Source organism: Vespa crabro, chromosome 23 (assembly GCF_910589235.1).
Source record: "Vespa crabro chromosome 23, iyVesCrab1.2, whole genome shotgun sequence".
In the NCBI taxonomy this organism is placed as follows: Eukaryota; Metazoa; Arthropoda; class Insecta; order Hymenoptera; family Vespidae; genus Vespa; species Vespa crabro.
This window is the reverse complement of record NC_060977.1, coordinates 865,098-881,331: the sequence shown is the minus strand read 5'-3', so window position 1 is coordinate 881,331 and position 16,234 is coordinate 865,098. Positions and strand designations below refer to the sequence as shown.

General features: G+C 43.2%; 1 protein-coding gene across 7 annotated transcripts in view; it reads left to right on the top strand.

Annotated features, from left to right (window-relative positions):
- The window catches only part of LOC124432116 (amyloid beta A4 precursor protein-binding family B member 1-interacting protein-like), a 96,681-nt gene that overhangs the window by 63,898 nt on the left and 16,549 nt on the right, over positions 1-16,234 (top strand). For 6 of the 7 annotated variants that reach the window (XM_046980725.1, XM_046980726.1, XM_046980724.1 and 3 more), the window contains one exon: positions 9,573-9,672. In XM_046980725.1, the coding sequence (XP_046836681.1) occupies positions 9,573-9,672 (100 nt within the window). Of the gene's footprint in view, positions 1-5,654; positions 6,243-9,572; positions 9,673-16,234 lie in introns of those variants that run through there. The other variant, XM_046980727.1, reaches the window with a different exon arrangement.

Here is a 16,234-nt window from a genome sequence, read left to right as displayed (position 1 = left end):
CGAGATCTTTCCTTTTCGACATGGCCGCTCGAATATCTCATGGTAGAGAGATAAACCGGACGGAAGAAAATAACGCAGATTGCGTGGCAAGCGTAAAAATAGAAAAATCTTTTTTGCTTTTGTCAGCGGTGTTTTTCACAAAAGCAGGAAACGGAAGTTGACGACGACATTTTTAATTAACAATTAATTTGCTTTATAAAGAATAACCTTTAGCAAAATTCTCTGAAAATAATCTAATCATATAATTTTTAATTGTTATAACGAAGATGTTCGTCGAGCATCAACGATACAATCTAATTCGCTAATGAACAAACAAAGAAAAATTGTCGATTGCTTTTGGCATCGTTTGCTATTCAAACCAAGTTCAATCTTTCTCTTGGCTTTGTTCTTAAGGGAACAAATTTGGAATTCACTCTATATTCTTGGCGAAAGTCGAAGTTGAATTTTTTTGCGATACAGGTGCGACGGCACGGCTTGTGTCCTCGAATAGCCGGCCGATAACTCGAAACGATTTGCATTTTGAAAGGATGCGCCTACACATCCTGCTTCTTCTTCGTCGACGCTTCTTCTCCCCACCTCCTCTATTTTCTTCCTTTTCGTTCCTTTAACATCGAAGTCGTGAGGGGACGTTCTAATCGACGTGGCTCTCGAAGAACACACGACGAGTAGAAAGAAGCACGTCTATATTTAAACCAGCGGGCCACACGACCACACGATTGGGATGCGTGGAAATACGGAGGGTCGTGCACGAGGAACGGAAGTCCAAGTTGCAGCTGTAGACGCGTCAAACGGAAGGCCGATAAGCTAAGTACCTTTGCCCGAACGAAGAAAATGGCCGCCAAACGCGCGATCATTTTATCGTATATTACATTTTTAACTTGTTTTCATAGCGATTACCCATACGAACTACGTAGTTACACACTTGATGCGTGCGGCTACATAGTATCTTAGCGTTCGATGTAAATAAATATCTTGCGCATTAAGTGGGATATATATCGATCCGGTTTCTAAATCACTTTGAATGTCACTTTGAAGAATATGTCTGTCTCGCTATATGAGCTCTATTAAACCATGGTCGATTTCTTGCTTTTCTTTTAAATATCACACTTTAGTATTTATGTTTACTATCCGCTTCGTCGTATCGTCCTTCGTTCGACTTTTATACTTTGTTGTATTTCATTACCATTAACTTTCTATTATCGTTTGAGCAGGAAGACATGAGAACACGCGAGACGATTCGATTTTCCATGCTCGTTATAAACGAATTGAAATAGGCACTCGTCCTCTCTCTCTCTCTCTCTCTCGTTTTATCTCGTTTCTCGGTTACTGAACTACCGCTTCCTCGAAAGAGCCAATTCCCTCTGCGACGGCAATTCAATATCATCCAATTGTGTTGTAGACTACTGTCTGTGTTCGCAAAAAATTTTTCAAAGTTCTTCTTCATGGCTAGTTTCTCTGCAGTCGTTACGTGCGAGCGAGCGAGCGTTAAGCTCGTGAGATGGTATAATTAATCTCGTCGTGCATGTTCGCAATCGGTCGACTATTCTCATTTGTTATCGATCAAAGTGGTGCTTTTTCTACTCGACGACGACGCCTTTAAATGGCATCGAGAGAGAATTCGTTTAGAAACATACATGATATTTTAATTATCGCCAGGTGGCTCGTTTCACCCTCTCTTCGTCCGGTCGAGCATCTCCAAGATAGAACAATGCCTATCGTTAGCAGGTCCCGACGTATTCTCGCGAATATAATTTTGGTCTCGATAAGAGGGACAATTAAAATAAACGACCAACGTAGTCGGATAGAAAAGGGAAGGTTTGGTCAATTAAAAATCTATTTTTGCATCTCATTACTCATTTCCTAGCTTTTCTTGCAGATTCTTTTTCATTATAAAGAAGATAGATAGAAAAGAAATTCGTGAAAGATCGCGTCTTATCGTATACAAACTTTTGATGCACTGATCTCGAGCCAAGTCGTACGAGAATGGTTATAGCGGCATCGGTAGTTACTCATCTTTCTTTCGAGTAGAACGTAGTAAAAATGCTGGAAAAATATTCAAAGGATCTTTCTTTTGGCAAACGTTCAAAAATATCCTCTGCGGCGAACGAACTAGAAAGATTTGAAGATGCATCTGCCTCGGTGATTTTACGATATTAATTATTGCCTTAATAGGAAAAGCGTGCTTTCTCGATTATTCGCGATATGTCTCTTATAATTTGATACAAAAAACATAGAAAACTCTTTTCGCTCGGCAAATGCGTATTAATCTTAATCGCATTTTATTGTTTTCTCTTATTTCTTTGGCAGAACGGCTCGCGTGTCCATTAGCGTTATTAAATCTTCTTTTATCAGTGATCAGGGAATAACTCGAGGGAAACTAGAGAAGTAAATATATTTACGTAAAAATACGTGCAATGCTAAACATACTTATCGAAATGAAATTCGATATGGTAAGTCGTATATGGCGCATTTGTAAAATGAATTCTTTTGATAAAAAACAATAACCCTCTGTGCGTGACAACGGCTCCTTTTCGAGATACCTAATCTTCGAAAAGCCCCAAACGATTCGATAAATCTGGCTAGACGGTCGACTTTAAGAACGAGTAAACTCCGGAAGTAGTTTGCAGCTTATCACAATCTTATCTTTGGTTGTAGGATAGATTTATCGATCTTTATCGACTCCTCGAACTTACCACCGCTCTCTGCGGTGTCATATGAACTTTCGTCGAAGACCTTTGAAATATCTCAGAGTTAAAAATAGATCGATCAAATTTGATGTAAATGGTGCCCAACGGAAAAGGAGATTCTCGTTTGGCTTTTAGAAATATACATGGCATCTCCATAAAAGTGTTCCGAAATCAATATGTTACCGCGGTTTTGTCGAGCCGCGCGATTAATCACGTCGTCGTCCCAATGAATAAGGGTTGCCTCGTCGTAGGTGGACGCGTTTGGGTTGGCACGATGAATATTAGGGTGCCAGCTACGAAGGGTTTCGAAGATCCGATCTAATTTATCAAGCAGCTGACACGGCTTTTCTCGATCCCGAGCGAGGATCGCGAGATGCGCATCTACGATAAGCGCATCCTCGAATCTTGGAAGTTCTCCTGAACAAAATTTTCCTTCCACGCTACGGACTTCCTATGCGTTTAGTATCTCCTCGAGACTAAAGGGATCCTTCGATTTTATCGCGTTCTTTTTTTAAATCTAATCTTAATATTCTTCAACTATAAATGAGGTATAAATTAAAGCAAATCTCAAGGAAATCTTTCGTGACGTAAGAACTCCGGAAAGGTCCATCGAGCGACGTTAATAAGCGTTTGATATTGCGTCTGAAATCTCTGCTGGTACCCTTCTAATGACGGAGGGAAAGTTAATCGGCCGGCGACTAGACGAAACATTAGGGTCGAACTTTTGGGAAGTAGATGGGTCGCGTCAACTCAGCCAGCAGGATGCTCCTCGTTCTCTCGAAAGATCGCACGATGTACGATGATAAGCGGCAGGCTTTAAAGGAACGCCACTTCCGGACCGCTGCGTTCTCATGGGTACCGTCTAATAGAAGGGTTCATTACGCCTAGAATCCCTCGCGGGATTCGTGTTAAATCTTAATCGGTTGTTCGATAAATCGTAACGATCTTTTTATAAATCTTCCGTCTCGAAGAAGAATAGAGAATTTTGATTGCGCAAACGATCAGCTTCAAGGAACTGAACTCGATGTCCTCGATATTATATTCTTTCGCGAATATAATATCCTCGCTGAGAGAGCGACGTCGCCTCGTGAAGGTTGGCAAAAAGGAAGCAACGAAACGTCTTATCCGCGCAACTAAGAGCATCGAGATAAGCATCGCGCGAACACGTGCAAGTCTCTAGTGCGGCGTATGAAAGAGGCGAGCGAGCGAGCGAGCGAGCGAGCGAGAGAGAGAGAGAGCAAGAGAGAGAGAGAGAAAGAGATAAAAAGAGCGGAAGGAGACGGATGAATTGCCTCGGTCCTCGAAGGTGATACACGCACGAGTCGAGCCGCAATCGTGTGCGTGCACGATGTACCGGATATGCAAGCACGCGACGACTCCGGTGCGCCGAGTAACACGTGAATGCGTCTTTGCGACGGATGTTTATCCGCGAACGTGTCTGGCAATACAAGAGACGTCGCATATTTCTCTCTGTCGTCGACGCGAAATCGACGAAGACGCTGACGGATCGTCGACGGTACGCCGACGACTCCGAACGTCGTGCCGTACAATTTGATGGATCGTCGAATTCTATTGGAAGATAGAATACTCGCTTTCGCGCCGAGCATTCTCGTAGAATGCCAAGAAAAATTGACGGCCGAATGACGAACTCACGTTTTTATTCGCGTCTTTACTCGTGTCTTATTTCATTGTATCTCAAGGAGGAACGAGAAAAATGAAAGGTCGCGAGATATTTTTTTTTTGTCCTCCGAGCAAATTAATCCTTCTGGTTAGGAAGAATTAGTACAAAACAATTAGTCGTTGGTGCGCTTCGTCTGATTCACTCGATGACTTGCTCTCTGTTTTTCTTCTCGTCCCTTGGCAACTTGGTCTATAATTATATCTTTGCCATTATATCCTCCAGCGAGGCGCACGGATCGCTGCCCTAAGTCGCGAGTCGTCTTCGCGGCTATTTCGAGAAGAACACGGGACAGGAACGAATTAAAGTTTCGTCGATCGTGCTCGAAGCTTTTCTAGATCGATCCTATTGAAAATTCCATCGTGCGCGTCGTTAGCGCGTCGACGAAAGGAAAAAAGAGAGACGACTTGAGGGTCGACAGGGTATTTTCATAAAAAACATGGGATCCTTCTAAGGGGCAGGGGGGGTTGGTTTTAGAGAGCAAGTTACGACCGAGGAGGAGGGTGCGTTAGTTCAGCCCTCGGTCGCGGGAGTGCACACACTCGCTCGCGCGTGCATGCACGAGTAAGCGCCAATGCAGCACCTGAGTGACTGCATCGAATATCCTCGTTCGACGAGGCGTCACCGGCTTACCCCCTGTTCTACAGGGGTTCGATTCGCGTTCCCCTTAGCGACTGGTTGTTTGTGTTATACCGTCGACGAGGGTATTATAGAAAAGAAAGAGAAATTCACCGAGTTACGAACTAACGAGGAGAGATACTTGTGTTTACGTTCTTTAATTTCGGATACAATTCGCGATAAAAAGATAAAATTTCTTTTGTCGATTTCATTGATTCGTTTCGAACGATACGAGGAATATCCTTTGATAATATTCCATTGGATACGTCCGAGTATATTTCAGGAAAAATTTGCCGTTGTCGAGAAGCTTTGATGGAAAAGTTTGGACTTTATCCGCGAGGGAACGCAATTTCAAGGCGTCGTTGAGAGATCCTCGATCAAAGGACGAAAGAGGACGGATCTTCTTCGCGCAGGATAAAAAGCTGTTGGCTCCTGCGAGAGAGTCGACGGAATCGATAGACGCACATGCGCGCTCGCGACAGGAGGCGAGTACGCGGTCTCGTACCGTGCAAAAGAGAGAGGCCGAGAACGTGTGCGCGCACACGAACGTCGCAAGGAGGGAATCGAGAGAGAGAGAGAGAGAGAGAGAGAGAGAGAGAGAGAGAGAGAGAGAGGGCGAGGGACAGAACGCCACTCGACTCCACGTTGAATCCCCTCGCGGATCAGCATCCAGTACTCGTACCACTACGACGGATCCGATAACACACGGCCGAGAGAGTCCTCTCTCCTCGATCCTTACTCCGTTTGTCCTAACCGGTTCGTTACGAGAAACGATCGTTTAGAAAGAAAATCGATCGCGATTTCATCGCGCGTGCCAACGCGTTATCGTCGATCCAATCGAATTTTGGATGATACGAGAAATAATCTTTTCGTCGGTAGTTAAAGTCAACAAAGTTTAATGAATTTATAAAACGACGCGAGTCGATCTTTTAACCGTGTCTCGCACGGAGTATTATTTTTTTTTTTTGTCATTAGTGTTGATATTTTCGTGTCAAGGAGAAAGATGCCTTTTAATAGGGTTCTTTCGTTGGCCGTTCTTGTCGAAGGAACGCGAGAAACGTCGGAAAACGGTCCACGTGACTCTCCATCCGATCGAGCTACGTGCTCCGATAATATCGATATTAAACGACGAAGCAAAGACGAAGAAGGAAACTATACGCTTTTGTCGTACGCTTAGAGAATAGCGGAGACGAGTGTTTTCACAACGTGTACAGATGGATAGGCTGTTCCGATGGAAAAGCCACAAGGCGCACGATGTCGTGAGTACGCTTTTATGTATTTCACCAAGCATCCCATTCGCATTTTATTATGCTTAAAAAAAAAAAAAGAAGATAAAAAGTTAAAGAAAAAATGTAGATCCCAGGGATCACGAATTTTTTCTACGACAAATGAAATTATGCATGCATCAGACAGTTTGGAATAGTTCTTGAAAATTTTATACGGGGACTTTGAAAATTCAGAACGAATTAAATGTTTACGAGCGGCAGCTTTTGTACCGTAAAATGAATTATCCTCGAACGTATTACTCTCCGATGGGCGAACAAAACACGCGCGCGCGCATATTTGAATTTCGAGAAAGGATATGCTCCGCAGGCAACTCATTTATTATGCAAATAATCATACAAGGAATAGTTTGATATTACACGGAACGTTTGACCGAATGCAAATGAAATGCATTCGCATATAAAATAATCGCATTTATTCCAAGCGTAAAATATTTATAGATGAAATGTTAAAAGAGATAAAGTCATCGAGATCTTTTAAAATTTTTTTCGTCCGTTCAATGATCCGACGAAGATATCTAAAGGTATAGAACTTCGATAATATTCGAGTCTCATCGTGATAAACTTTGTCGTAGTTTAAATGTCGTCCGGGACATTGAAACAACTATGACGATAGGAAAGCGCGGTCTAGTCGAGGAATAGTCTAGTCATTCTTTTTCATTTCCTGTCAAAAGGGGAAGAATATTTTTCGTGAAACGATCGATCAAAGTTGATTCTCGAGTTTGGGAAGCGACGATAATCGGTGAAAGGTCCGCTAAACGATCGATAAAGGACAGAGGGAAGAAGTCGAGGTGTACATACCGTCGAGACTCTCGACGTTAAATTCATCTTCTTGACTCGGAATGTTAAATGCAAATCGTATGTAAAGCGCTCCACCGGCTCTTGTTTTCCCCCTTCCCTTACTCTTAGCGGCATTTAAATATCGCTGTTAAGCTCTCCACACGCACTCCTGTTCTTCTTTCTCTTCGTAAGCCAGTTCGCGCGGCATCGCGCGAATCGCTTTCCATTGCTTTTAGCAATGAACGTTTTAGTCGCCGCAGAGTTGCGACGAATTTATGCTAATTTTTTTTTTATCCCACGGAAGTCCATTACAGTCGTTTTTCTCGTTAGGATTCACATTGAAAGACACGAAGGAACGAAAATATAAAGACCATTGTCTTTACTTGAAATAGGATCGTTGATGGAACGAGGGACTTTTCTTGAGAGAACTTCGTTCTCTCTTCTTCATCGTCTTTCGGTAGGCAAATTAAACGGAAAGACGGTCTTATGGTCGCGAGTAATAAAGGTTCGAAGGTCTTGCCGAAAATAAACCGGCGCCAGGCTCGTTTCAGGTTTCTCTCTTTCGAACCGTGTTCTTCACGAAGAAAACACGAGCCACAAGAGTCGTAGTTTCACGGAAAATCTTTGTCGAGAGTAAAACTTGTCTCTTTATCTTTCTTCCGTTTCTTCTTTTTCTTTTTTGCACCCTTCGCACAAGTAAATTGGCATCCCGAGTGGACGAGAGAGTCTCTGCTCTTTTCATTCGCGTTGCTTACCTACGGACGAGAAATTTGTTTTCCCACGAAGGATTAAATAGGATCGACGATGTTTTTCTCGAGAAAAACATCCCCAGTGATTTTTATCGAACGTGGAATCGATTTGGTCGCTCGCGGTGTTTTATTTCCGTTTATCCAGACGGCAACCGGCCCAACGATTCTCGACGGAAGATAAAAGTTAACGGAAGACGTGCTTAATTGCGTCCACGGGTTTCGCGTTACAGGAAGAGACTGTTTATTCGACGGGACCTAATTATCCTGTTTCTCTCTCTTTCTCTCTCTCTCTCCCTTCGTCTCTCTGTCAACCTTCCACGTTGTGAGCTTATACGTTGCGTACATATAACGAGGAGTCGCATTAGACGCGGCACTGCGTCGAAAACGCTACGATGCGTCGTGGCTATCTTCAACAAGAGTCGGTCGTGCGTGTATTCGCTTATACGTACGGTTCGTCGTTAACGAACTTTCTTGCTATCTTTGGCTGTTCTTCGTAGAAAGGAAGAGCATCGATCGAGTTTGCCAGTTAACTTTCTTCCTTAATATCGTTCGTACATTCCTAATTCACGTGATGAGTCTTATAAATAATTATACGATTTATCTTACTATCGCTTCTTACATTTAATATTTTTCTAATAATATCTTCTCAAGGAATTTATCACGTTCCATTTAAGATCTCTATTATCTTAATTTTATCCGTATTATGTTAGGCGTACATGCATAGTTTAAGTCGTCGAGAGAAGGTTCTCGAGCGCGCACACATAGGCGCGTGCACTCGATAGAACATCGCCGAGTCAACATTTTGTCGTGTGTTCGAAGGTACGAGGCATTGTGTGCTCAGCGTATACGACGCTCCTGGTTGATTAAGCGCCGTATAACACACACCGTGTACACACGCTCGAGCGCGGGCGAGCAAGCTCTCGCACATTATTTACAGCTAATGGCTCAAAACGCGGAAGTCCGCCGGCTATATACGGCTTTTGCGCGAACGTCCGTCGAACGCCGGAGAACGTTTCTTTTCGCCTTAGAACGTGTCTTTCGTGCTGACCACACCACCCGGTAAAACGATAGATATGTACTGCCCATCCCCCCCCTCTCTCTCTCTCTTTCTCTTTCGCGCGCGATCATCCTTCTCTCATGAAACCTCGCTCTGGGTATCCTCTAGAATCTTAATAGGCGTGAATCTTACTCCTTTGTCTCGATTTACCTCTATCTTCGAAGGGATTCATCGACCGCTTCACACAACCACGCGCATAGTCCTTTAGACTATGTCCCATGAAATTTGGTTTCACGAGAGATTTACGCGCAAGATGTTACCTTGTAATCTCGTTTCATTTTGCGTAGTCGCCTACGAAACTTGCCCGGCAGTATTCGTCCGACGAAGCAGCGGGAAATAGAAACTACTTGATCGATCCCTTCGAATATTCTTCGAGCGAACGCTTCCAAGAGATAGAGCACCCTTACACGTAGTTTGGAACTCTACGGCGCACCCCTTTTTGCCGTGAAATTATTCGAGCGACCGGCGGAAATTGGGTGAGCCAATCGACGATCTCCTACAAATCGCTTTTCCAGCTGAGATACGCCTACGTAAAGAGACAACCAGAAAGGATTACCGATCGACCAATGAAACTTTTTTACCTTACGAATTCCTTTACACCTTACGATTATTTCAATCGAATATATTTCGTAACAATTTCGCGATTTCGTATCGTGTCACGTTCGGAATATTAATCGAAAGAGGACAGATTTTAAGAGTATTTTTCTCTTTTTGTTACAGGGTCTCGATAATGTGAGCTCGGCAACCCTCAGGCCTTTCAACTCGGACATCAATACTCCGAGAATCGACAGCTACAGGTTTTCTATGGCCAATCTCGAAGGTAAGAAGCTATTGGTCATTTACCATTACGATCGATCCATCGAACGATTTATCCTCTTTTTTCGATAACGCGCGAGGGTGGCTCGATAAAAGGAAAATGGACTGTATGTCATATTTAAACGGAATCGAATTAGAATTTTTCTATCGATCGCAAATGTTTGTGATCTTTGAACAACGATTGAACGAGCGAAGGTTATACGGTCTATAAATATTAATTGTAGATGGTTGTTTTCTTCGAAACAACGTTGGATCGTTCGAAGAGCATTATCCGTCAAAGCGTAGAAAATCGACGGCAGAAGGCGATATTAATATTTCTATTTCTGCGTGATTACGAGGCTGAACAACACGAGACGTTTGCGTGGGTAGAGAGACTCTAGACAACGCTCTTTCTACAATATTAGTTCCCAATAACGATGTTTTGCTGCCATAAATCAGCGTTATCGGCCAACTCGTACACGTAATGACCACTACTCGAAGCTCGAACGTTGAACAATTTGTTGTCTGAGTGGACGATCCTTATACCTACGTACACATGTTTTATTTCTTTTTTTTTTTTCATGGAATAAGATCTTTTCGCTACGTTTATCAACAATTTTTCCATGTCTATGATCTAATCGCGAACCATTGCTATTTGCAAAAGTTACTCGTATTTTTTCAAAGTAGAATAAGAAGAACGGAACGAGCACCGTGTCATTTAATATTAGCGAGTTCAAGGCGAGCAAGAGTCGGGACTTTATCCAATATCTTTCAAAGTACAAGCTCGAACAGCAGCGGTAACAGCGGCAAGAGGGACTCGGACAAAAATCTTTCTCGATGCCCGGCGTCGGCTTTCACGTCGTATCTGCGGATTTATGCTCGACGATACCGCATTTCACCCTTGGTCCCTCTCTGCCCCTCGCTCGGCCCACTCCCTGCCGCAGCGTTGCGGCAGTCGATAATCTGCCATAGCCGACGGCCTGCGGTTTCATGACCCCTCCTTTTGTACTTTGCTCTCTACCCCCCACCCTCCCTCTCTTTCTCGCCGATCCTTCTTCCTTTCCTTTTTCGTCTTCTTTTCACCTACTAAAACGACTTTCTCTCTCTCTCTCTCTCTCTCTCTCTCTCTCTCTCTCTTTCTGTTTTTCTCACTCTCAGCGTTATCTCTGTAAGATATAACAACATCGTTTTTCTTTTCCCAAATCCGCGAGCATGAAAAACAAGCTCCTTGGGCTTTTGTCCAACGCGTATGTTTCTTTTTACCAGATTCTTTCGAACGCTTTATCTTAACATCTCTTATCTTCGACGAAAGGGCAGACTTAAGTATTTATATCAATAATATTTTTGTCGTTCGTCCAATGTACGATCTTATCGAGTCTAATACTCGCCAGTATCGAGCCAGTTTTTCTTCTCACTTTTCTGTCCCTTTTTTTTTATCTTCTCCTTTTTTCTCATTCGATACTTTCGTATTGTTCACCTACGCGCGATTCGTTCTCTTCCACCGAGAATGCGCGTACGAGAAAGGTCGAGGGATAATAGCGATCGGCTTCGATGCTCGTTCGATTCGCGAGTTCGCTCGAGGGCGGACAATCGATACGATAATATATTGTGTTTCTTGCCGCGACGATGAAGAACTGGCTCGGCTGTACATATATAGAATATACGTGGATGGTTATATACACGTAATACAGAATTTATTCTGTCTTCAAAGCGAGAAAGAGAAAAGGGACGTGCTTATTATTTCTCTTCGTTCACGATCGAGAAACTCGGATGAAAGAGAGAAAGAAACAGAATCGCCTAACAGAATAAACTGGTTGGTCTGAATTTAATATCGGAGAACGATATATTTTCTCTTTCACCCCCGCGGAAAAATATATGCTATTCGATGTTTCGCCGTAAAGCTTTGGTAATAGAATTACGATTCCGCTTGGACCCGTTACCACTTTACGTTAATTTTCATCGAGTCCACAAAGGCGTTCCTTTTTTTTTTTTTTCTTTTTTCATTCCAATCGAACATCGAACTTCTTTCGAGAGGCATATAGACTCATGCAGTACAAGAGGAGACGAAAGATTAGCTCTCGTCGGTATACGTAGACGTTTCCACGAAACGAGACCGTTATCGACGCCAAGAGGCGCCGATTCGCGGAGCGTAAGAATCGCGACTGATAGATAAAACGTGCCTTCAATTACGAGCTCGCGGCGTCTTGGCTCCTCGTAGAAATTTAATCAATCATCTCTCTTTCTCCTCGTTTACTCTCTCGCGTGCGCGCGTATTAAAATAGCTTCGAAGCTATTACGCTAGCGTCCCTCGAATCCGGCATACTGCGCATCGCTACGGAATGGAAAAGAAGTAGCGATGCGCAGCATCTCCTTATTTACCTCCATCTCCTCTTCTTATGCTCCTTCCATTTCGCTCCTCTCCTGGCATTCTTCAGATAAGGTAACGTTGAATTCCACAGCTTGTTTCGTGTCTTCCTCCTCCTCCTCCTCCTCCTCCTCTTCTTTCTCGAGCATTCCGGAACTTATTTACCACCGACGCCTCGGAGAACGGTTCGCTCGGACGAAACTGCGATCCCTTTGAAAAGCCAACGAGATCCTGTGTCTCGATCGAGTCTCCGAGATCTAGTCTCTGATCTACGACGAGATCTCATCGTTGTTGCTTTTCCCGTTGGCGGATACTCGTTAATTATTTAAAATGTTTAATTTCTTTCGTTTCGTAAAAGAGATATTCGAGGTATGGAAATAAAACGCTTCGATTACATAGCCAACGGTTATTTTGGGAAAAAAGAGTCGATTGCTTTTCCCGTGGCCTTTTGATCGGTCTACCAAAGGAGACGCGTAAAGAGAGAGATAGAGTTAGATAGATAGATAGATAGAGAGAGAAAGAGAGAGAGAGAGTCCCGCTTCGATCGAACGCTCGTGTTTTTTGCAAAGCTTTTAAAAGCGACATAAAAGCCCGCGCTCCTGATAAAGTGCAACGTCGAGTCGGAGAGCGCGCGCTGCTCCTTTATGCCCGGTAATATAGCGAAACGATACTGCGGAAATTTTCTCTCTCTCTCTCTCTCTCTCTTTCTCTCCCTCTTTCTCTTGGTGGAAAACGCGTTTTCCTAGCCAACTCATTTTCAAGTCGATTCTTACGCGACTTCGCTTCGATTACACTCGTTTATACGAGTACGCTCGAGAACGTAATAGGATCGCGTCTCGACGATAACCTTCGCTCGTTAACAACGCCAAAAGCCGGTTTTAAGCTCGTGCACTTTACAAAGAGTAAAGTATTTTTCCTCGAAATACGAAGAGTCTTAATTAAGAGATATACAAATCCTTTCCCCTTTTCTCTGCCAATTTTTTTTTCTTACGCCTGTGACATTTTATTCGGTCGAACGGGCTATGAAGTAACACATTGTTTTTTCTCTTTAAAAATTTCGATCGATTCGTCCGAGGTCCATTAATTTCGAGCGACACTTTTGTATGCTCGCTAACCGGTTCGAACATTTTTGCATGCACAAGACCGTATATACATCGTCCGAGATACTTTTAACGAACGTATATACGGTAACTCACGGAGGCTTGCTCGCGATTACCGTGTTACATCCTCTAACCGGTAAGTCGAGGTGAAAGTGACAGTCCGTTAATATTAATGTCGCTCGAACTTGCCCTCGGTAATCGATTGGTCAAACTATAAAGAGGCTCATCTCTTGAATGTACGTTTCAACGTATCTCCCGTAAAATATTCTTCTTTGAAAAAGTGAGCGCTTGTTTTTCATCTCCATCCGCGATTACCATTTTTTTTTTTTTACGATCGATGAACGAAACTTTTATCGCAACAAGTACTTTCGTTAAACGCTTCTTAAATCTTTATCTGCTCGCGCATTTTCGCGTGTTTTATCGATTCCCTGATAAAGGGAAGCAGACCTTTCGAGGAAGCCGCCTAAGATAGGATCTATGCGTGCGCATTACACGCCCAGCGTGACTCGTAAGATCGCCGATATTATATCAGATGGAGTTTCCCGAGTGAAAGGAATAAAGGAGAACGCCCACTCGACGCTCCGCAACTCCTATAATCGATCGTCTTTCATGATCTTTTCGAATATTTTTCAGAAATCGTTGGTAAAGCACTTATTCATAAACGATTTCTATCGGTCGTTTTCTATCGACGAAGATCCCCTATGACTTCTCTTTCGTTTCTTCTTTTTCTTTATTTCTTTTTTTGTTTTTTTTTCCTTTTTTCTTTTTTTTTTTCTTTTTTTTTGTTCAACAAAGATTCCCGCGCGATGGAACATTTTGCGGCAAATTTTTGCCGCTTTTAAGAGAGTTTTACGATCGTCTGCGCCAAGCAGGTGGGCGACTACACCGAGCAGTGTCGATCGCAGCGGATCCATACTTCGAACGAGACACGGTAGATACCAACGGAGTACTTTACGATCGTCTTATCGCGCGAAACAGACACCCTATCGATTCGAGGCAATTTAAATGGCGCGTGCGACTTCGATCCAACTAAATTATTGATTTTATCATGCCGCAGTTCTCCCACACTTTTCATATCGTCTCTTTCACGTCGCACCGTATGAGAAAATTGTTTTTAAAAAAAAAAAAAAAAATCAAACATTCCCGTTCAATCGAAATCAATTAATGGATCTTTGATATTTTATCTCTGACATCGTGAAACACACTCGACGTCGCCGTAATGATGGCTATTTAATTTAAGAGCAAATGTCCGATTTCCCCTTCGAATTGGAACGAGCGATCGTAAATTTAACCGAGTATTCCGTCGACGGATCGAACGACGTCGGATTCCGGAACGACGAGAGAATCCGAAGCGTTCTGGATCTAACGTCGTCGGGGATGCTGGACGTCGTTTGTGATACTCCACTTCTCTCTAGGTACGGGCACGGATAGAAGGGTTTCCCATTTCTATCGAGACAGGTAATAACAATGGAAACTCTACTTTTCAAGCGTCTTCGAATTCCAGGACGTTGAGAGTTTCAATAATCCTTTTTTTCTTTTCATTCGAGAGGAGATGTTTACGATCGTGTCGTTAAATGGATCAACGTCGAACGATTCGTCACGATACGAGCTCGAGCATAAATAAATCGACCACCCCCCACTCCACCCTCCTCGCACTCTCTCTCTCTCTCTTTTTTCTTTCAGACAAAGAGAGCACGTCGTCTCGTCTCGTAACGAGAAATGATTTATGAGAAACCTTGGAATACTTATGCATCCGTCGCGTCGTGTCATTAATTAAAGAGAGTCATGTTGATCGCAACTCGACGGAGGTAAACCTGTATTTTTTCACTACGCGTGCTCGTTAAAGCGCTAAATTAAAGAGGAAAGAATTCGTTTCCGATAGAAATTCAAACTGAAAGGAAAATAACTTTTATCTACCACTAATGTAAGATTCTATTCTTTCATCCGAGCATCTTTTTAAGTTTGCTCTTCTCTTGTACCTTTCTTCGTCTTCTTTTCTTTCTTTTTTCTTTTCTTTCTTTTTTCCCCAAGAAGCGCGAGCCACTTTGTAAATCGAACGAAAGTGCTACTCGTCGTTCGTTCTTTCCATCTTCCACGAACTTTCTCATCTCGTTTTCTTCGACTCGTCGGCTCTACGCGTCTTCGTCACCTTTTCTTCCTTTTATGGTTCGCTAATTTATTCTCTTCGAGAAATCATTTCTTCTCACGCGACAGCACGACCGACAGCGAGTAAGATCGAGGTAGAAATTGCTGGAAGCTCACTCTCTCTCTCTCTCTCTCTCTTTCTCATCCTCTTCCTCTTGATACGAAGCGCAACCGGTCGTTGTATTAGATTTCAACGTCTCCCGGCAAATCGCATCGTCGACTTCTTTTCGATCTTCCGTCTTTCCACGGATAATCCTCTTCTAAGCCTTTATCACCGGGTACCATTCTTAAACACTGCACTGGCAACTTCGTCGACATTTCCTTCACCTCTGGGCTGAAAGGATATCGGATCTCCTCGAGATCGGAAAGACTAATTTCTGATTTTCTAGGATTACCCGGAGAACGCCGGATGGACGATTAACTCGATCAAGTCGCTAGGATTGCCGTCGCAAAATCTTCAAAGACCGTTCGGTCGAGATCGGAGGAAAAAAGGAAAAATTCATCGCAGACTTGTACATCGTAATAAATCGGCGCACGTTTGTCAGCCTTATTACTAGACTTGAATACCTCGCAGAGATAGAAATTTACAATTCGCACCGTACGTCGAGCGTGTTACGGTATGACAATGAACGCGAACGAACCAGCTACGGAGAAACTCGCTTCGGGCACTGCTCGCAAAAGTGATTACACGAGATTAGCGTACGCTTACGACAGCTCTAAACCGTTCGTCATTGTGTTCTCTTGCAGTCGTCATTAGGGTCGCGTTTTGACGCTAGGTGCAAACGCGGAATAACGATTTACGCTGGCACCTTCCCGTAGAGACTTTAAGTTTATTACGTTCGCCATTTAATCTAATTGCAGATAGTAATCGTCGTTATTTCTCACCTTTTTCACCGTTCGTCAATTTTCCTCTTTGTCGTTTTATTTTATTTCATTTCTTTCTTAGCGTTCCAATCTCCTCCCTTCAAGCAGAGAAT